Source organism: Schistocerca piceifrons, chromosome 1 (assembly GCF_021461385.2).
Source record: "Schistocerca piceifrons isolate TAMUIC-IGC-003096 chromosome 1, iqSchPice1.1, whole genome shotgun sequence".
Lineage (NCBI taxonomy): Eukaryota > Metazoa > Arthropoda > Insecta > Orthoptera > Acrididae > Schistocerca > Schistocerca piceifrons.
In genome coordinates this window covers 310,939,856-310,963,220 of record NC_060138.1, presented here as the reverse complement: position 1 = coordinate 310,963,220, position 23,365 = coordinate 310,939,856, and the positions used below count along the sequence as shown (strand labels likewise).

General features: G+C 43.5%; 1 protein-coding gene and 1 non-coding gene across 2 annotated transcripts in view; one reads left to right on the top strand and one right to left on the bottom strand.

Annotated features, from left to right (window-relative positions):
- The window catches only part of LOC124788890 (nuclear pore complex protein Nup107), a 244,504-nt gene that overhangs the window by 85,393 nt on the left and 135,746 nt on the right, over positions 1 to 23,365 (bottom strand). Inside the window, exon 6 of the mRNA XM_047256175.1 lies at positions 8,689 to 8,793. Coding sequence (XP_047112131.1) covers positions 8,689 to 8,793 — 105 coding nt within the window. The remainder of the gene's footprint in view (positions 1 to 8,688; positions 8,794 to 23,365) is intronic.
- Positions 17,728 to 17,802, top strand: Trnas-cga. Its single transcript has one exon. It is a non-coding gene; the product is annotated as a tRNA-Ser (tRNA).

Genomic DNA, 23,365 nt, shown 5'->3' with positions numbered 1-23,365 from the left:
AAGTCCTTAGCCAGAAGGAGAGCAGAGGAGTAGTGTGCATTACTGACGAACACAATGATCCCTCCCTTGACCCTTTCCTCAGTCAGCTTATCCATGCAATAGAAGATATAGCCACGTAGTACAGGGACATCAGACACTTTGAAATGCATTTCCTGCAAACATAAGCAGAAGGGGCATTCTAGGGTATTCATGTGCTATAAGTTTCAGTTCCTCCACATGTGTGTAATGGTGGTAGTGTAGTGTAGTGTAGTGGTGTGCTGCAGGACACATGCGTTAATTAAATTTGTAGGCATAATGTTGCAAAATGATAAGAAATGGAATGAGGACGTCACGTTGGCATTCACTCACGGAGGAGCCCGCCTACAGAACATTTGTGCAACCCGTTCTTGAGTATTGCCTCTTTTTTTTTTTTTTTTTTTTTTTTTTTTGGGGGGGGGGGGGGGGGGGGGGGCGGGGGGGGGGGGGGCGCAAAACTTCTATGGTCATTAGCGCCCGGTCCGTGACTTAGGAAACAGTAAAAAGCCGAAATTGAAAACCAGCAGCAATGGGAACGAAAGTCATAAAATTGGAGAAACTAAAAGCAGAAGGAAGGTTTAAAAATCCACTACAGAAAGGGGTTGGTTGTCCCCAAAAAAAGCTTAAAATGACTGACGTCATTTCACTGGCACTAATAAACTTGAGAACGTGGTCGGCTGAGCGCGTGTCATCTGCTAAAATCGACGATATATCAGGCGATAGCTGTCGACGGGAGCGTAACGGATTAAAATAGGGGCACTCAATTAAAAGGTGTCTTACCGTCCACAGCTGAGAGCAGTGGCGACAGAGTGGGGGAGGATCGCCACTTAAAAGATGTCGATGGCTAAAAAGACAGTGCCCTATCCGGAGTCTAGTTAAAATTACCTCCTCCCGACGACGCGTTCGGGAGGAAGAGGTCCAAGCACACGGAAGAGCTTTCATGTCCCGCAATTTATTATGGGTAAGTGTCGACCAATGCGTGTGCCATAAATGAACAACACTTCGACATAGAACGCTCCGTAGATCGGCGAAGGGAATCGATTGAACAGCTGGCCGAGGAAGAGAGACTGCAGCCTTGGCTGCAATATTGGCCGCCTCATTTCCACAGATACCAACGTGTCCCGGGAGCCAGAGGAACGCCACCGAGACGCCCCCCAGGTGGAGCAAGCGCAGACAGTCCTGAATCCGGTGGACCAGAGGGTGCACAGGATAAAGAGCTTGGAGACTGAGGAGAGAGCCGAGAGAATCTGAGCAGATAACGTACTGTATCCACTGATGGCGGCGGATGTAGTGGACAGCCTGGAGAACAGCGTAAAGCTCCGCAGTATAAACCGAACACTGGTCGGGACGCCGAAAGTGATTTGGGGTGTCGCCAACAATATAGGCACTCCCTACACCTAACGATGTTTTTGAGCCGTCGGTGTAAATAAATGTGGCGTCCGTCATTTGTGCACATAGAGCAGCAAATGCTCGATGATAAACAAGAGAAGGGGTACCACCCTTGGGAAATCGACAAAGGTCACGGAGCAGGCAGATGCGGGGCGGAGCCAAGGCAGTGCTGTACCCCAAGTTGTCAAGAAGGTTTTAGGAAAGCGGAAGGAAAGAGAATGGAGCAGTTGACGGAAGCGGACTCCCGGTGGTAGTAGGGAGGAGGGGCGGCCTGCATACCCTACATCAAAGGAGGCGTCGAAAAAAATGTCATGGGCTGGATTAGCAGGCATGGAAGACAGATGGCTAGCATAACGACTCAGAAGGACTGCTCGCCGATTGGACAGCGTAGGTTCAGCAGTCTCAGCATAAAGGCTTTCCACAGGGCTGGTGTAAAAAGCTCCAGACACTAAACGTAATCCACGGTGGCGGATAGAGTCGAGGCGCCGAAGAATAGACGGCCGAGCAGAGGAGTAGACTATGCTTCCATAGTCCAATTTCGAGCGCACTAAGGTGCGATATAGGCGGAGAAGGACCACTCGGTCCGCTCCCCAGGAGGTACCATTCAGGACACGGAGGGTGTTGAGGGATCGCAGACAGCGAGCCGAAAGATAGGAAACGTGGGAGGACCAGCACAGTTTTCTGTCAAACATAAGACCCAAGAATTTAGCGACATCTGAAAACAGAAGGTTGACAGGACCTAGATGTAAGGAGCGCGGAAGAAACTCCTTACGTCGCCACAAATTAACACAAACGGTCTTACTGGGAGAAAAACGGAAGCCGGTTTCGATGCTCCAAGAGTGGAGGTGATCAAGACATCCTTGAAGACGTCGTTCAAGAAGGCTGGTCTGTTGAGAGCTGTAGTAGATCGCAAAATCGTCCACAAAGAGGGGGTCCGAGACATCAGGAAGGAGACAATCCATAATTGGATTGATGGCAATGGCAAACAGTACAACACTCAGCACGGAGCCCTGGGTACCCCGTTTTCTTGGGAGAAAGTACGGGAGAGAGTAGTGTTCACCCGCACCCTAAATGTGCGCTCTGCCATAAATTCGCGAAGAAAAAGGGGCAGCCGACCTCAAAAGCCCCAAGAGAACAATGTGCGGAGGATGCCTGTCCTCCAACAGGTATTGTATGCTCTCTCCAGATCAAAAAATATTGCTACTGTTTGGCGTTTCCGGAGAAAATTGTTCATGATATAAGTGGAGAGAGCAACAAGATGGTCAACTGCAGAACGATGCCTTCGGAATCCGCATTGGGCAGGTGTTAAAAGACTGCGGGATTCCAGCCACCACGCTAAACGGTAATTCACCATACGCTCCAAAACCTTACAGACACTACTCGTGCGAGAAATGGGGCGATAGCTAGAGGGGAGATGTTTGTCCTTTCTAGGTTTCGGAACAGGAACGCCGATAGCTTCCCGCCATCATCTGGGAAAAGTACTGTCGGTCCAAATTCGATTATAAAGGCAAAGGAGGTAATGCAGACTATAGGTTGATAAATGCAGCAACATTTGGACGTGGATACCATTCGGTCCTGGGGCGGAGGAGCGAGAAGAAGAGAGTGCATGTTGGAGTTCCCGCAAGGAGAAAACAGTATTGTAGCTTTCGCGATTTTGAGAGGAGAAAGCAAGAGGTCGCACTTTCGCTGCACGTTTCTTCGGGAGAAACGCTGGCAGGTAATTTGAAGAGCTCGAAATCTCAGCAAAGTGCTGACCCAACGAGTTAGAAATTGCGACGGGGTCCACTAATGTGTCATGCGCGACAGTGAGCCCAGAGACCGGGGAGAAACTAGGCGCGCCTGAGAACCGTCTAAGCCGACTCCAAACTTCCGAGGAGGGAGTGAAGGTGTTAAATGAGTTAATAAACAATTTCCAGCTTGCCTTCTTGCTATCGCGGATGACACGACGGCATCGCGCTCGGACCTGCTTATAGCGGATACAGTTGGCCAAAGTAGGATGGTGGCGGAAAACGCGGAGAGCACGTCGCCGCTCACGTATTGCATCACGGCATGCCTCGTTCCACCAAGGAACTGGGGGGGCGCCGGGGCAATTCGGAGGTGCGTGGTATTGAATGTTCCGCAGCTGTAGGAATAAAGCCGGTAATATGTGTGACCTCATCGTCGACGCTGGGAAAGTGACAGTCATCGAATGTCGCTAGAGACGAAAAAAGTGTCCAATCGGCTTGGGCAAACGTCCAGCGTCGCGGGCGCATCTAGGGCAGTTGAGGCTGCAGTCTAAGGACACATGGAAAGTGGTCACTCGAGTGTGTATCATTTAGGGTGAGCCATTCGAAGCGCCGAGCTAGCGGAACAGTACCGACCACAAGGTCCAAATGAGATAAATTTGTCGTGGAGGCAGACAAAAATGTAGGGACCCCAGTGTTGAGGCAAACTAGATCTGCTTGGTGGAAGATGTCTAGCAATAGTGAGCCACGTGGACAAAGATGTGGAGATCCCCAAAGCGGGTGGTGGGCATTGAAGTCCCCAACCAGCAAATATGGTGGTGGAAGCTGACCAAGAAGATAAAGGAGATCAGCTCGTGCCATTGGTGTGGACGATGGAATGTATACAGTACAAAGAGAGAACGTGTATCCGGAAAGGGAAAGACGGACGGCGACAGCTTGGAAGGAAGTGTTTAAGGGGATTGGGTGATAATGGAGAGTATCATGGAGAAGAATCATGAGTCCTCCATGTGCTGGAGTGCCTTCAACAGAGGGGAGATCATATCGGACGGACTGAAAATGAGGGAGAACAAAGCGGTCATGGGGACACAGCTTTGTTTCCTGAAGACAGAAGATGACTGGCGAGTAGGATCGTAAGAGGATCGACAATTCATCCCGATTGGCTCGAATGCCGCATATATTCCAATGGATAATGGACATAAGGTGGACAGAAAAAGGAAGAATGTGACCAAGGTTGCCCTCAACTCAAAAACAGCGCAGAGCTTGCGACTGACAGCGTGGAATGGCATTCAGCCGAAGGCAGAAGATCCTGATCCATAGGTTGGTCAGGAGCAGCTCCTGCCACCAGCGATTGGCCGGTTGATTGGCTGCCAGCAGTGCACCTCGGCGACACAGAAGACGGCCGAGGGCGATTTCCGCCAGGTGGTGCTGTAGATGGGACACGCCTTGGCGGAGAAGGAGAGGAACTGGGTTTCTTTGTAGCCTTCTTGGAAGTATGATGTTTAGAGGAAGGAGGAACCGATGGTTGGGAAGTTGCCGTACGTAAAACTCTTCACGAGTATGCTCTTTTTCGAAGTCTTGGTGTCTGACTTTTGGGCTTGAGATTTAGCAGAACTCGACGAAGGGTGAGCCAGAGAGTGGGCAGGTGAAAGTGGTGAGGTTGAACGGGCGATTTTTGCGCTGGCCGATCTGACGACCGTGGCACTAAAGGTGAGGTCGCAAGTCTGCATGGCCGCCTCCTTTGTTGGCCGAGGAGAAGCAAGGACAGTGCTGTATTTTCCTTTCTGAGGCACGGTGGGCTGTCGACTGGCGAATAATTTTCGGGCAGCAAAGGTCAACACCTTTTCCTTTACTCTAATTTCCTGGATGAGCTTTTCGTCCTTAAAAACGGAACAATCTCGAGAGGAAGCAGCGTGGTCACCCATACAGTTGATGCAGCGAGAGGATGGAGGTGGACAAGCACCCTCATGGGCATCCTTGCCACATGTAACACATTTGGCCGGATTGGAACAGGACTGGCTGGTGTGATTGAACCGCTGACACCGATAGCAACACGTAGGGTTTGGGACGTAAGGGCAAACGGAAATTATCTCATAGCCTGCTTTGATTTTCGATGGGAGTTGAACTTTGTCAAATGTCAAGAAGACAGTGAGAGTTGGAATGATGTTCGTGTCAACCCTTTTCATAACCCTATGAACAGCCATTACGCCCTGGTCAGACAGGTAGTGCTGAATTTCTTCGTCAGACAATCCATCGAGGGAGCGTGTATAAACGACTCCGCGCGAGGAATTTAAAGTACGGTGCGGTTCCACCCGGACAGGGAAGGTGTGTAGTAGTGAGGTACGTAGCAATTTTTGTGCCTGGAGGGCACTGACTGTTTCTAACAACAGGGTGCCATTCTGTAATCTGGAACTAGACTTTACAGGACCTGCAATTGTGTCGACACCTTTCTGAATAATGAAAGGGTTGACCATGGAGAAGTCGTGACCTTTGTCAGACCGAGAAACAACAAGGAACTGTGGCAACGATGGAAGAACTGACTGTGGCTGAGACTCAGTGAACTTACATTTGTGAGCAGACATAGTGGAAGGTGAGGAAACCATTGCGGAAGAATCCCCCATGATTACCGGCGTCTCCGATGGGGCGCTCCTCCCTTGTGGGGGCCCTCTCTGAGGGCACTCCCGCCTTAGGTGATTGTTCACACCTCAGGTCACACCTCCCGACAAACGGACGGAGGGACCAATCGGCACTTTCGGAAGGTATCAGCTCGGGTAATCACCCCTCCCTGGGCCTGGCCGTTACCAGGGGGTACGTACGTGTCCTACCTGTCTACCCGGGGCGGGGAATTACGCGTTACCCTGTCACCGGCTACGCATTGAAGTGTGTGGGTTGGCCTTCAGACACGCACAGGGAGGAAGAAAGAGAAAGGGAAAGGAAAGAAGAGAAGAGAGGTCTCAAACGCCGCAGCGGAGAAAAGGGTAAAGAGAAGAGGTAACGAAAAGAGAAGGACAAAGGAAGGATGAAGACATACAAGCAAGGAAGGCGAAGAATGCGGTACATTTACAAGCATCCATCTCCGGACGTAGGCACAAACCATACTCCCAGACGGGGAGAAAGGGAAGGAAAGAGCCAGAGGTGGGGGGGGGGGGGGGGGGGGGGGGCGAAGATGGGGGATGGGGAAGGATGCGGAAAGGGAAGGTATGCAGCCCGGAAAGGAAGGAAGGCCACATTAGCTCGGGGTCCCGTGCTCGCTACGCACGTATCCACAAAAAAGTTGTGGATCCCCTGGGGGGAGAGTATTGCTTGTGTGTTTGTAATCTCCACCTTTTTTGGATTAAAGGATGACATTAAAACAATTCAGAGGGTTGCTGCTTTATTTGTTAGCAGTTGATTCAATCTACATATAGTATTACAGAAATGCTCTGTGAACTCCAATGAGAATGCCTGGAGAGAATACAATATTCTTTTTGTGCAACACTGAAGAACTTTACAGAATTGGGATTTGCCACTGACTGAAGACCGATTCTACTGTCACCAACATACATCTCCGGTAAGGACCATGAAGACAAGATAAGAGATATTAGGGCTCATATGGAGTCATATAAACACTTATTTTTCCATCACTGCATTTGCAAGTGGGACAGGAAAGGAAACAGCTAGTAGCAGTACAAGGTACCACTTGTCATGCATAGTGGCTTGTGGAGTCCGTATGTAGGTGTAGACAGTACCCACTTTTCTCTGGCAGACAATTCTATTTTGTTTATGCTTGCAACCGCCAGTCCGCCAGTTAGTAGTGTGTGCACTCTGCACTACAGCGACTGGGAAACAAAACTTGGCAATGTATTTCGACCTCGCTGAAAGTCTCTTCCCAGCTCTACACTAAGTACTTTGTCAGTTCTGTCTGTAGCATTATCAAGTATTGGTTGTGCAGCTAAGTGTGGCCATGAAAGGTCAAAATAATTGTGCTACTGATTTTGTAATTATCAAAGTGGGTTGGAAATGAAAAATAACGTCAAGAAACACTTTAAATCAGAGAAGCACTGTGTTCACTAGCTGAAAAATGCTACTCGTTATCAACATAAACATTCACTTGTTTGAAGCTTAAATAGCACCAGAAGAAAGAAAACAAAGGCCATTTTAGAAAAGAAAAGAAAAGAAAAAAGAAAACTGTTGTCAATTTTGGAAAAGCAAACATTTCAGTCAAGAAGTTCAGCAATCATAACTTTTCTTCTTCCTTTAACAGTCTATTTCAATCCACAAAGGCTTTGCTTCAGACAGGTTGCATGACAAACTCTCAAACTTTTACTTCTATTCATCTGCAAACCAACAAAATATTAGATGCGGATTTTGCCAAAATTAGACATACTAATTTCGACACTAACGGAGGCTACATTTTCAGACCCCTCTCAATAACAGTACAGCATGAGAAAAAGGACATATGCAGAACTGATTTTTCCCGGGTTTGTTTGTAGATCAGAAATTTTCTTGTATAGAACATACTATAGATCATTTCTAATGTTGGATTTTATCAAGATTTGCTTTGTGTGGAATTGCTAATTTTGATGATGAAAGTACTAGAAAAAATGGTTCAAATGGCTCTGAGCACTATGTGACTTAAGATCTGAGGTAATCAGTCCTCTAGAACTTAGAATTACTTAAACCTAACTAACCTAAGGACATCACACACATCCATGCCCAAGGCAGAATTCGAACCTGCGACTGTAGCAGTCACATGGTTCCGGACTGAAGTGCCTAGAACTGCTCGGCCACAGCAGCCGGCGAAAGTACTAGAATATCAACTACTTTGCATACTTGGATTCCTTGAGATCATATAAAATAATTTACTGAGGCATTTCCATACAGCCACAAAGTATTCTTTGCAATAGGTCTGTAATTCATCATCAAACTTCATGTAGACGAATGTTTAGAAAGCTGGACATACTAACAGCAGGTTCACTACATGTTTAGTCTCTTATGAAGTTTGTTCTGGAGAATCGGGCGCACAGTAGTGTTTGTCAATTTAACCTTAGGAAGAAAAGTAGCCTCCACATCCTACAACTTAACCTCACTCTTGTGCAGAAAAAGACAGTATGTAGCTACAGTATAAATTTATTTGACCACCTCTCACCTGAATTAAAGGTGTGTCGGCAGATAATGAAAGTTTTGAGAACTAATCTAAATCATTCCTGTTCGAGAACTACTTCACCTACATAGAACAACTTCTGAATGCAAATTCGTTATGTGATTGGGCTAGGCTTCTCAAATTTTGCTGTACATTAAGTTTAAAAATTGAGAAACATTTTTTGTTGCATAAAATAAAAGAAGGAAGGCACATTTTCACAGAAAAATGTATCATATTTCCAAACATACAGACATGTTCCACATAATGTCCAGTTATTGCAATATATACCACAGAACATGAAAAAAAAAAAAACTCAAATAACACTAATGAGTCAGGAAATCTGGTACACCATTTGCTAATTCAAAAATTCTTTTGCCAATGCATCCAAATACTATAGTAACAGAAAAGAAATACCAACAGGATTGTGAGCAAAATACTAACCTCATCAAGGGGGTGCAGTTTCTTCTTTTGCCGAAAGGGTGCATCTGGGTCAATTTCTGTGACAAGATCCTCTGGCCCACTGTACGGTATGTCTTGCTCTTTATTCTGAAAAATTAAAGTAATATTGAAATGCCAGCATCAAATCAACAGAACATTTTAATAACTGTGGCCACAGATTATAGAGTGTGTGTGTGTGTGTGTGTGTGTGTGTGTGTGTGTGTGTGTGTGTGTGTGCGCGCGTGTGTGTGTGCGCGCGCGCGCGCTTTTCTATTTCTTATGAAGGTCTTGTTTGTCAAACGCTTACCTTCTGACAGTCTTTGTGTTGTGCCTATCTGTAGCTCAGCATCTCCACTATATGGTGAGCAGCAACTATCCTGACAATTACACGTTTTGTATTTAAGCTATCACAACAGTAAATGTATGTTATCGGGATAAATTTTAAGTACCACAAAAAAAAAAGTTCTGAAGAAAATAGTTAGGAAACACAAGAAATCACACTGAATCTTACCAACTGGTGCAATGCTGTCCATGTTATTCTTGGTGAGCAATATTATGAATTATTAATCTAAATAAATTAAGAGACCACACACACACACACACACACACACACACACACACACACACACACACCAAATAATAGAAGAATGGAGTGCCAATGGGCTCACAAAAAAGAATGAAAACTGCTACTTTTGTACAAATCCTTCCAGCAGCCAAAATGTGCATGTGCGTGTGCGCACGCATGCACCTACATTGCCACAGTTGCAGGTTTGTGTTGGGTGAAGTAGGGAGAGGGAGGGAGACAGAGGAGGGGAGGTTGGGGACTAGCTAGCAGCTCGTACAGTGGCAGCAGCTTTTGCAAGATAGGAATGCGAGAGGGGGAGGGTTGGCAAGTGCATGGACTAGGAATGGGACATAAGGGCACCCCAGCTGGCGTGTTGTTGCAACACAGAATGACAATTACATGGAGGTGTCAACTGGGATGGGGCGACAGGGCAGAGGAAAGAAAAACTGTTAGGCAGAGGGTGTGGGTGCAGGGGTTTAGTAGAGGTTGAGGCCAGGAGGATTACCGGATGTGTGGTAAGGATAACTCCCATTTGTATAACAAAGAAAAGATGGTGCTGGAGGCAAGGATCCAAATGCCATGGTTATGAAGCAGCCACTGCATCTGGGTAGTAAAAAAAAAAGCTGGTGCTGGAGGAAAAGATCCAAATGGCACAGTTGTGAAGCAGTCACTGAACTCTACCATGTCTTGCTTGGCAGAGTGTTGTGCCCGTGGGCAGTCAACTTTGTTCTTTGCCACATTTTGACAGTGGCCATTCATTGTGGAGGACAGCTGGTTGGTAGTTGCAAAAGTTACAGTAGAGTGGATATATGATTGGGCATGTTGATAGATAGTCGAAGACCTGGCAAAGCACATGGTTCAGTTGCTCCTATCCTGGGTGATGAAGGGATCACATTTGTAGACGATTATTGGGGATGGTGTGAGCATTGTGGGTGTGGTCACAACTGTGGGATATAGCATCGAAGAACAAAAAGATGCATGTGTGTGTCTGCTAGCTTAAGTTAGAAAGTTGGCATAATGCAGACACTTTTAACATGGTAGTTTTAGAGGTGGCGGGTGTTTTGAACTGTGGTTGTGTCAGATAATGCTAGAGATTGGGCCTGAACTACCTTATTCACATCACTGTCAACATTAGCAGACAACTGCACGGTAGTTGTTAACAAATACTTCGCATTGTATGTTGCTCATTGTGTATTCTCATATTTTGAAATGAGTGAAGAAACTATTCCTGGTCCATCATAGAGTTCAATTATGCCCACAAAACACTTAAAGGAATTATTGATTCCTACAACAATGTTTCAAGTTCTGATTTCTCAGAAACACAGAACATGCATTGCCCTGCAAGAGGGCTCATTTCCCCCTCACCACTCCTCAACCCTCTGGTCGACATAATTCCAGTTTGTTTATGCTCGCAGCGTATTGGGAATTTATAGTTTCTGTACTCTGCACTACAGTGCAACCAGAAAACAAAACCTGGTAACATATTTTAGCCTTACCAAAAGTCTTCGCCCTAATGTGCGAATAGAGTTATTTTCGGTTCTACTTCTATGCTAAGTATCTTGTCAGTTCTGTCTGTAGCATTGCCAATTATGGATTGAACAGCTATAAATGCCCACGAAAGATCGAAATTAATATTCTGCAGATATTGTATTTCTCAAACTAGTTGTGAAAAGAAAAAGAATGTCGAGAAACATCTTAAATCAAAGATGGAAAATGGTGCTGCTTCCCAACAGAAACAAGCATTCGTTGAAAGCTTAAATAGAAGAAACGAAGAAAACAAGCAAAGACTGTTTTCGGATAAAAAGGTTGAAGTTTTAGCAAAATAAAGCATTCCAGTCAATAAGCTCCCAAATTATTACTTTTCTTTTTTTTAACAGTCAATGTCAGAGCACAAAGGCTTCATATTCGGACACTTAGCATGACAGCCTTTTAAATTTTTACTTCTAATCATTTATCAATGCCAGATGCCTGGTTGTGACTTACATATTCCCTTCACTTTTTAATACTGCCTGCTTCCCTCACAATATAAAATGCAAAACATTATGCAACACTATATTCTTTCCCAGTTAGGTGAGTCAAAAAATTTTTATACTTTAAAACTTACAAGATGAAGCACAGGGTGTAAAATATTACATTCTTAAAACAATAATTAATGTAAGTGGCAGCTTGGTTAGTAGGTTTTTTTATTTATCCAATTACACTTTTTTCAAATTACACTTTTTCACAGTAGCTTACATTTTAGGCAATTTTTCCCTTAGTTTTTTGCTAGATAAATTAAAATTCATAGTTTGAAGAAAACCATTACAGGTTGTTCAGTTGTTTACTTGTGAAGCAGCAGAAAAGACGAGTAGTTATATACATATACATTGGATTTTGGTTAGGATTAATATAAGAGTAAATAGGACTGTATGTGTCCACGTCGAGGAAAGAAAAGATGATTCGGTTACGTTCCTACTGGAAGGCACCAGCGCTACAATCCAGAGATTTAATTACCAACAAAACCTGGTGACGGGCAGAAAATAACTGAAAATATTATTAAAAGTAAGTAAAAGGTTAAAGTATGAAGCTGGTGTTTTGGTCTGGTACGAGAACTAATTGCTGATATTGTTGTGGTGAGTAATATTTCATGTTCATTGAAGTTATGAAGTAAAGCTGTATCCTGGGAAAATATACTGTTCCTAAACAAAACAGTGAATAAATCTGCTCAAGCTATGGAAAAATCAACCAGTGAGGACTGGGATCATGAGAAATGCATATTTCAATATCTGAAAGGTACATTTAATTATAGATATTATCTATGATATAGAAGAAAATTTCAGAATTTATGTGATTCTGATTTAGCTGGGGAAGACATTCAACAACTGGTATCGTGGCAACATCACGTACAAGTCAGTTGCAGAAGGCTGTGGCCACATCTACAACTGAGGCAGAAATTATTTCTGCAAGTGAAGGAGCCAAAGAATTAATTTAGTTACATTGTTTGTTAAGTGAATTAGTTGAAATGCCGAAAAAACCTCCAACACTTTATAATGACAATGTTAGTGCATTAAAATTGGGGGGGGGGGGGGGGGGGGGGGAGACACCACACGAATAATATCATTGTCAAAAAAACAAATACATCTGACACTTATGTCCATGAAAGATTTGTGAATGATGAAATTATGTTGCAACACATATATGGAAAGAACAAGTTGACTGATCTTCTGACGAAGCCACTTGAGCAAGTTCGCTTTAATTTGCTGCATGCAGAGATTGGTGTGCAGGCAGTCAAGCATAACTCATTATTTGTTTGTTTGACTGTTTTTTTGACCGATTTTTTTTTTTTTTCCTTTTGGAGAAATGTTGTGACAAAAGGAAAAATGTTTTAGCATTTACTGTAAAATATTATTCCTTGTTATTTTTGACATATTCTTGTTTTTATATAATCTCTTTGAAGTTTGTTGAAGTTACAAAGTAAAGCTGAGAAAATCTACGGTTCATAAATAAAACTGTGTTGTTCAGACTATATAATTTACGACACATACTAACATTGTACATGCAAAAGTAACTTGTCTGTTACACTTTCACAACTAAACTGCTGAACCGATCTTGAAGAAATTTGGTATGAAGATAGCTTGAATGCTGAGGAAGAACATAGGCTATTTTAGAAAGTGTGTAGTACAGCGTATTTGTTGGTTTGAAGAATATAACATAAAATAAGAAACAATAATTACTTTTTGAAAATGCTATTCACTCTTTGGCTTTTGAACTTTATCACAGTCATGTAAAAGCTTTTTTTGTTCGATACAGTCTACACAATGCGATTCAATGTACTGAATATGATGATTATAGAAACCTCTACATGTTTAATCCATACTTCCATACAAATGTCAGTCACAAACCCGTCACATTTTAGCCACTGAGCGTCATGTGCACTTTATAACATCTTTGTTGAGATACAATTTGCATGAACAGCTTGCAGTCATCCAGTTAGCATAACTGTTTCACAATCATTGGTTTCCAGGTTCAATTCCCACCAGCTGCCTTCCCCACAACATTTTCTGTGTGTTCTTTCCAATTTAAGTTGTTCATAATTGTAACTCCTACGTATTTGGTTGAATTTACAGCCTTTGTATTTGGCTGATTTATTGTGAAACCAAAGTTTAATGGATTCCTTTTAGCATTCATATTGATGACTTCACACTTTTCATTATTTAGGGTCAAATTTTTGTAATATGCAGATACCTTTCTAACTCATTTTGCAATTTGTTTTGATTTTTGGATGACTTTACTAGACAGTGAATAACAGAATCGTCTGCAAACAACCTAAGACGGCTGCTCAGACTTACTTCTAAATCGTTTATATGGATAAGGAACAGCAGAGGGCCTACAACACTAACTTGGGGAATGCCAGAAATCACTTCTGTTTTACTTGATGGCTTTCCGGCAATTACTAAGAACTGTGATCTCTCTGACAGGAAATCATGAGTTCTGTTACATAACTGCAACGATATTCCATACGCACGCAATTTCACCACAAGCTGCTTGTGTGGTACAGTGTCAAAAACCTTCTGGAAATCTAGAAATACAGAATCAATTTGAAGTCAATAGCACTCAACACTGTGTGAGTAAAGAGCTAGCTGCGTGTAACAAGAATGATGTTTTCTAAATGCTTGTTGACTGAGTCAATAAACCATTCTCTTCAACGTAGTTCAGAATGATCGAATACAATATATGCTACAAAGTCCTGCTGCGAATTGATGTAAACAGTATGAGCCTGCAATTTAGTGGATTACTCCTACTTCCTTGCTTGAATATTAGTGTGACTTGCGCAACTTTTCAGTCTTTGAATATGGGTCTTTTGTTGAGCGTGCAGTTGTATTTGATTGTTAAGTATGGAGCTATTGCATCACCATAATGTGAAAGGAGCCTAACTGGTACACAGTCTGGACCAGAAGACTTTTTTTTTATTATGTAATTTAAGTTTCTTCACTGCTCTGAGGATATCTAATTCTAAGTTGCTCATGTTGGCAGCTGTTCTTAATTCGAATTCTGGAATATTTACTTCATCATCTTTGGTGAAGGAGTTTTGGAAGCTGTGTTTAGTAACTCTGCTTTCGCAATACTGTCATTGATAGTATTTCCACTGTTATTGCGCAAAGAAGGCACTGATTGTGTCTTGCCTCTAGCATACTTTACATACGACCAGAATCTCTATGGATTTTCTGCTAGGTTTTGAGACAAAGTTTCGTTGTGGAAACTTATCACCATCTCGCACTGAAGTCCAAGCTAAATTTTCAAGCTTCTGTCAAAAATCGCCAATCTTGGAGATTTTGTGTTCTATTCAAATTGGCATGCTTTTTTCGTTGTTTCTGCAACAGTATTCTGACCTGTTCTGTGTACTATGCCCTAAAATGACAAACATCCTACCCAAGATCCTTCCCACCCCTCCTACAGTAGTGTTCCATTGCCCACCAAACCTCCACAACATCCTAGTCTATCGCTATGCCACTCCCAATCCCAATCACAACCCCTTGCCACATGCATCATATCCCTGTGGAAGACCCAAGTGCAAGGCCTGCCCAATCCACCACTTCCTATTCCACTCCTATAACAAGTTTATCCTCTCCCATCACGGGTTGGGCCACCTGTGAAAGTAGCAATGTCATTTACCAGCTCTGCTGCAATCACTGCACAGCTTTTTACATCAGTATGAACAGCCACTGCCAAACTGTGGCCAAGAGCTAAGTAGACCACCCCATGGCACAACACGCAGCTGAAAATGCACGACTTCAATGGCTGCTTCACTACTACCTGAGCCATCTGGATACTCCTCTCCACCACCAGTCTTTCTGGACTGCATAGGTATGAGTTATCCTTACAACACATTCTCTGCTTCCATAATTAGCTCAGCCTCAAACTATGGTAATATACTGCCCACACCCTCCATCCTACAGTTTCCACCCCCTGTCCTGTCATCTCTTCCACATTCTCTTCTCTGACCTTTGTTTGCCACCTTCTGCCAACACACCCATCCATCTTTCCCCACTCCTCCCTTTTTCACTCCTTTTTTTCCCTACCTTCCAGCCTTACAACCTCCTGATACTGTGCCTGTTGCCATTCTAGTCTCTGCATGCTCCGCCAGACAGAGTGCATTTGTTTCTCCCCGTTCCTCTTCTTCAGTCCCTCCAGATTACTGCTAGCATCCCACATGATAGTAGCATTCCGTCCTGAGTTGTCAGATGGTGGTCATGTGTGCATGAGGCATGCTTGCTAATATGTATGAATGGTGTGCGTTTCTCTTTTTCTGATGAAGGCTCTGACTGAAAGCTTTATATAAGTGTCTACTTGTGCCAGCCTGCAACGTAATGTGTTCTCTGTATGGTAAGTAGTAATCCATCTTTTCCTACATTGTTCAAGTTCAAAAGAAATAGTTGACCATGTACTGGATAGATATGTAACCAGTAGGACAGTTCACAATCTGAGAGAACCTCCATGGTATACAGTCACTGTAAAGTAGCTTCTAAAGAAACAGAGATTACTGCATAGTAGGTGTAAAAGAAAGTGTTGGGCTATAAGATAGATGCTGAATGAAACCTGTGACTTTGAAGAGAACAACGCACGACACCTTCAGTGAGTACCTTAGCAGAATATTGTCAAACAGTATTTCAATAAAACCAAAGAATTTCTGGTTCTTTCTAAAGACTGTTAGTGGCACCAAAGTTAATGTACAGTAACCAAGTGAACGAGAGAGGAACTGATAATGAGGGTATCAAAGCAAAAGCCAAAATGCTCAACTCCATGTTCAAATATCCACCCATGTCAGAACAGCAGAAGACAAAGACAAAGAGAGGAGTTAAAAATGACTGCACACTAATCGCAGTCAATGAAAGGGCAGACAGCTATAAACAGGGATGTGGAGAGGGGTCCATAAAATATACCATCGATAAAAAGATTAAATGTTCTTTGTCGTATTGCAATGACGCATAAAAAGTACAATGCGGTCGGCAGTCCACGTGCCGTTCGCTTAAACAGTTAATAACTCAGATGGCAAACACAAATGAGAATGCAAGTGGTTAAAAAAGGACTTTGTCAGAAAATGGTGAAACGTCAAAGGTTGAGGGCAATGAGCACAAAGTGGTAGGGAAGCATCACTTAACAAATGGTAATGGCTAAAAACACAGTGCCCAATATGCAATGTAGTTAATAAAATGATCTCCTCATGGCGAGGAGACCGAGAGGAAGTTGTTGAAGCTGCTGGGAGAGGCTTAATAAAACAAGTCTTGTTCCCATAAGGGAAGACCAGTGGTGATGTCAAAAGTGACACCACCTGCTGACAGACGGCAGCACACAGATAATCGGAGGGAATGTAAGAACTAGTGGACTGAGGTATGAGGACAGCAGCCTTCGCAGCAGTGTCAGTGGTATTTCCTGCCAGACTGGGTTCCTGGACACATCACAGTGGCTCCATCAAGAGTGAGCAAGTGACAGCTTTCCTGGAGCTGTTGCACTAAGGGATGGACGGTGTACAGCACACAGAAGGTAGGAGACGAGGTACTGGCAGAAGTAAAGCTGTGAGTACCGGCCGTGAGTCGTGCTTCGGTAGCTCAGTTGGTAGAGCACTTGCCCGCGAAAGGCAAAGGTCCCGAGTTCGAGTCTCGGTCGGGCACACAGTTTTAATCTGCCAGGAAGTTTCATATCAGCGCACACTCCGCTGCAGAGTGAAAATCTCATTCTGGAAACGTCCCCCAGGCTGTGGCTAAGCCATGTCTCCGCAATATCCTTTCTTTCAGGAGTGCTAGTTCTGCAAGGTTCGCAGGAGAGCTTCTGTAAAGTTTGGAAGGTAGGAGACGAGGTACTGGCAGAAGTAAAGCTGTGAGTACCGGCCGTGAGTCGTGCTTCGGTAGCTCAGTTGGTAGAGCACTTGCCCGCGAAAGGCAAAGGTCCCGAGTTCGAGTCTCGGTCGGGCACACAGTTTTAATCTGCCAGGAAGTTTCATATCAGCGCACACTCCGCTGCAGAGTGAAAATCTCATTCTGGAAACGTCCCCCAGGCTGTGGCTAAGCCATGTCTCCGCAATATCCTTTCTTTCAGGAGTGCTAGTTCTGCAAGGTTTGCAGGAGAGCTTCTGTAAAGTTTGGAAGGTAGGAGACGAGGTACTGGCAGAAGTAAAGCTGTGAGTACCGGCCGTGAGTCGTGCTTCGGTAGCTCAGTTGGTAGAGCACTTGCCCGCGAAAGGCAAAGGTCCCGAGTTCGAGTCTCGGTCGGGCACACAGTTTTAATCTGCCAGGAAGTTTCATATCAGCGCACACTCCGCTGCAGAGTGAAAATCTCATTCTGGAAACGTCCCCCAGGCTGTGGCTAAGCCATGTCTCCGCAATATCCTTTCTTTCAGGAGTGCTAGTTCTGCAAGGTTTGCAGGAGAGCTTCTGTAAAGTTTGGAAGGTAGGAGACGAGGTACTGGCAGAAGTAAAGCTGTGAGTACCGGCCGTGAGTCGTGCTTCGGTAGCTCAGTTGGTAGAGCACTTGCCCGCGAAAGGCAAAGGTCCCGAGTTCGAGTCTCGGTCGGGCATACAGTTTTAATCTGCCAGGAAGTTTCAGCACACAGAGGCTTTGAAGGGCACAGAGTGTCGAAGCAGATGATGCAATTAAAAAGCCTGTGTCACAGGATGTATTGTGTGGCCTGATACAGGGCAAAGAGCTCTGCTGTAAATACTGAGCAGTGTTCCAGAAGCCGATACCAAAAAACATCGGTGTCAATGACGAAGGCACATCCAACAACACGATCAGTCCGGTCAGCTTCCAACTGGTGATTGCAACTGGAGAAATGACGTTCATCCAAGGTCGCCAGGGAGGAGTGAAGCCTCTAGACAGCTTTAGGAAGTGCCATTTTTTTCCACAGAGGTCGGACGTAGGAGTCAGCTGACACACGGAAAATGGTCGCTTGAGTACATGTCAGAGTGAATGGACCACTCAAAATAACGGGTGAGCCAGACACTGAAGAAGCAGGGGTCCAAATGGGAATAGGTGTGAAACCAATGTGGGTGCTCCCATGCTAAGGCAGATGACGTTAGGTTGATTGAGGTCAGCCAAGAGGGCTCCACTTGGACAGTTTCTTTGAGAATGTCAAAGAACATGGTGCGCACTGAAGTCACCAAGCGGCAGAAAAGTGTGGGGGAGTTGCTCCATAAGCAGGAGGAAGTCTGTCCTGGTGACACTGAATGACGGAGGGCTGTAAATGGTACAAAGGAAAAAGATCAAGCGAGGAAGAAAAATGCGGACTGCAACAGCTTGGAGCAGGATAGTCAGGGAGATGAGTTGACTATGAATATCATCCCTGATGAGCAGCACGACTCCCCCAATGAGACAGAATGCTGTCCACAGAGGGAAGGTCAAAGCAAACCTGGAAGAAACGAGAGAGATCAAAGCAGTCGTGAGGACACAATTCTGTTTCCTGGAGGCAGAGTACAGGTGGACACTGCAATTCTAAGAGCAGCCGTAGGTCCTCTTTGCTGAACTGAAGGCTGCAAACATTCCCTTGGAGGAGAGTCACAATGTACAAAAAAATGAAGAGGTGTCACCTCGGAAGCTGCCGAGTGCCAGTGTTCGAAGCCTCACTGCTACAGTCCACAGAGGCAGGATGATTCTGCTCCTTGGTGTCTGCAGAGGCGTTGACATTCTCATTCTGCCGGTCTGCAGAGTCCAGGGCAGAAAAACAGTTGGTGGTGTGTGAGAAGACCACTTCCCTTTGTTTGACTTCTTGGAGCCTTTTCAGTTGGCAGAGGAATGCCGAGATGCTTGTTGGCTGGAGGAACGTAAGAAGTCTTCGTGGGAGTATTCCTTCTATCCTTTCAGGAGAAGGAACGGAAGGCAGTGGAGAGACTGTTCTGATACCAGCAACTGAATATGCAGAACACATTTCCAAAACATCCCAGACTTGTTCTCCAAGGGAGGGATAGGCAAGCAACATGGAAGAGAAAAGATGCATGCAAAGGCTGGGACCCCATGGTAGTCAAGCACGAACCTGCCACAGAGTGATGAGCCCCCTTCAGGGAGTGTCAGCGTGTTTAGAAACAGGTGAAATCATTAAAACTGAACAAAGTTCCAGAGCCTCATGGAATCCCTGTCACATTCTATACTAAATTTGCAGCTGAGTTAACCCCTCTTTTAACTATAATCTATTGTATCTCTCTCAAACAAAAGACTGTTCCCAGTTGTTGCAAAAAAGCACAGGTCACACCTGTCTACATGAAAGGTAGTAGCAAGAGATCCACAGAACTGCCACCCAGTATTCTTGACATCAACTTGTTGTTGAAGCTTAGAACATATTCTCAAACATAATGAGGTATCCTGAACAGAATGACCTTCTCAAACCAACCGACATGGATTCTGAAAACATCAATCATGTGGAATCCAATTTGCACTTTTCTCAAATGACAAACTGGAAGCTTTGGATCAAGGCAGTCAGGTAGATGCAGTATTTCTCGATTTTCTAAAAGCATTTGATCCAATACCACACTTATGCTTATTGTCAGAAGTATGATCATACGGGTTACCAACTGAAATTTGTGATTGGATTGAGGACTGTTTGGCAGGGAGGACACAGCATGTTATCTTGGATGGATAGACATCATCAGATGTAGAAGTTACTTCAGGTGTGGCCTGGGGAAGTTTGTTGGAGCGCTTTCTGTTCATGTTGTTTATTAATGACCCTACACACAATATTAATAGTAACCTCAGACTTTTTGCAGATGATACAGTTATCTATAATGAAGTACTATCTAAAAAAAAGGTATATAAATGTCCAGTCAGATCTTGTTAACCTTCAAAGTAGTGCAAAGAATTGCAACTTGCTTTAAATGTTCAGAAATGTAAAACTGTGCACTTCACAAAACGAAAAAAATGTTGTATCGTACGCCTATAATATCAATGAGTCACTGTTTGAATTGGTCAACTCATAGAAACACCAGGGGCTAGCAATTTCTAGGAATATGAAATGGAATGATCACATAGTATCCTTTGTAGGTAAAGCAAGTGGTACGCTTCAGTTTGTTAGTAGATACTGGTGAACTGCCATCAGTTTACACAGGGTACTCCTTACAAATCACTCGTGCAACCAGTTCTAGAATATAACTCTAGTGTGTAGGGTCCATTGCAAATAGGACTAACAGGGGATACTGAAGACATATAGAGACAGGAAGCACAAATGATCAAATATTTGTTCCATCAATGGGACAGAGCCATAGAGATACTCAAGAAACTGAACTTGAAGACTCTTAGATGTACACTATACCGAGAAAGTATATTAACAAAGTTTCCAGAACAGACTTTAAATAATGACTCTAGGAATATACTACAACCCCTCATACATTACCACATATGGCGCATGAGGATAAGATTAGAATTATTACTGCACACAAAGGCATTCGGACGATCATTCTTCCCACACTCCATACGTGAGAAGGAACCCTAATAACTGGTACAATGGGACATAACCCTGCCATACATTTCACAGTGGTTTTCAGACTATAGCTGTATATGTAGATGTATGATGTATAATTCTAGCATAACACAGTGCCAATTTATTCTTTGAGTTTCATTAATCCCACATATAATTTCGAACAAACTATTACTAAACCTTTCTGACCTTTCATGTGTGCTGATATCAGCCAACCAGATATATACACCCACCGCTTAATTTTTTTGACTGCATTTTGTCTGCCACTGGTTTTATAATTATCATTAACAACATTCATCTAATAATCCCTTTAAACAGTCTACAATACTAAAATTGAGGATTAATCCAGTTCTTTTTTTTCCTACCTTGCATTTACTTTATAAATTTAATGTTCCGTACATTAAACTGCCATCTGCAGGTGAGACACACATGCGCATTTAGTTCTTTTTGTATGATTCCACGGGGCACACTCTTATCACACTGGATATAACTAAAGGATTACTTGTACACCGGGATCACTTTTTTCCCATGCAAACTTTTACATGTTGTTCTAGACACTGGGAGTTGCATTTTGCTCATTCTCAAGTCTCACCCAAAAGTTTACTCATATACTTTCTCATGTCAGAATTGTTGTAACCATTTTTAAGAGATTGTTTATTTTACCTCACTTCAAGATGACAATGACAAAAACAATCTGGTGGCACTCGGCATTGAGGTCATCAGTGCCTGTGTGTGTTCCCAACCTCGCCATTTTCCGAATGATGATGAGGACAACATGAACACCCAGGCCTGAGTGGAGAAAATCCCCCACCCGGGTGGGAATCAAACCCGAGACCCTGTGATCCAAAAGTAGCAACAACAGCCACTAGACCACAAGCTGCGAACCATAATCTCAAAATGACGATTCTCAGAGCAGCCAAATCAAATATACATCCATTGCTATGTTGCAGATAAAAATCAGGACTCATCTGAAAAGACGAAGTGCGGACACACTTGTGTTCAGTGTCGTTGCTGGACACACCAGTGTCGGCGCCCATGTGTCTGCTGCTGTGGTACACAAAGTCACAACAAGGGTCACTTTTCCAGCAGTCCATGATGTTCCAAGCACTCAGAAAAATTATCGATAAGTTTCTCCTGTGTTTGTAACATCGAACATGATTTTAGCATTTTCCACATCATGCATATTAAACATCAATTAAAAGTCACTGTTAATTTCAATTCTAAGTTTTATTGTTACAGTCCTTTACTACAATTCTTGTTACTATTCTAATTTCAGAATAATACAGTTCCACAATTTTAGACAGAAAAATCTGAAAATCATCTGTGATTGGAGGGTTACTTTTGTATTGCAATTATAAACACTCACTTTTTTGAACTAAATATTACCTAAGTGGATGTTTAAACCTGGAACAAACCTTCATGAGCACAATCTTCTCCTCATCCCCTATGCATTGCTTCCTTCACATGATGCTAGATCTTCATCTAAAGCTAGAGAGATAATTAATTTAACAATTTACATACTTTGATATCAATATAATAGAAGGAAACATTCCACGTGGGAACAATTATATATAAAAACAAAGATGAGGTGACTTACCGAACGAAAGCGCTGGCAGGTCGATAGACACATAAACAAACACAAACATACACACAAAATTCAAGCTTTCACAACAAACTGTTGCCTCATCAGGAAAGAGGGAAGGAGGGGGGAAGACGAAAGGAAGTGGGTTTTAAGGGAGAGGGTAAGGAGTCATTCCAATCCCGGGAGCGGAAAGACTTACCTTAGGGGGAAAAAAGGACAGGTATACACTCCCACACACGCACATATCCATCCACACATACAGACACAAGCAGACATATTTAAAGAGACTTGTCTTTAATACTTTTGATGTCAAGATGCTTCTTGAGACATGTAAGAATTATTAGACTAAAAAAAATTCTCAATTTATCCACACTTGTCATATACCTCAACTGATTCCTATCAAACATGAACATTGTTTAATTGTCTTAATTTTTATTTTGCAGTATTCAATATACTTGATAGTCGCTACTTTTAGGGAACATCAATGTGGAGTTTAAATTTTTTCTCTCTTCCTGTATTGTTCTCTTCATTTCACCTCTCATACTGCTCTGGGTCTCTGATAGAAACAATGACAACTCATGTAATGGCACTTTCTGAGATACAGTGTTCATCACATTGTACAATATTCTATCCTCGAATATATTGTGTATACTTTTGTCTCTCAACAGGTACTGCTCATCCTCTGTCACATGGCCATGCATTGCATACTTCATGATTATATGTTCTGTTGCTCCAAGTTGTCCCAGTTACATACACCTCTCTTTTGCTTCTTACGCCTTGTTCTGTATGTTAAGACATGGTGTCTGATAATATCTAAAAGTGGACTGTATCCTGAGATGGATAAACATTCCCAATCAGCAATATTTACTCAATGTTGGGAACAAGTCTCTTTACATGCTTCTTGCCTCCCCTCTCATTACTTCTCATTCTATTAGTTAACAGCAAAGCCATGACACCACTACTCTTAACCTAGGGTCATATCTTACAGTAACAACGAGAGTCAGTCTGGTGGTATTCAGTAAGCCTCTGTAGCTCGAAGCAATACTCCTCCCTGTGCACAGAACAACTGCCCTTACCAGCACGTCTGTGAGCACAG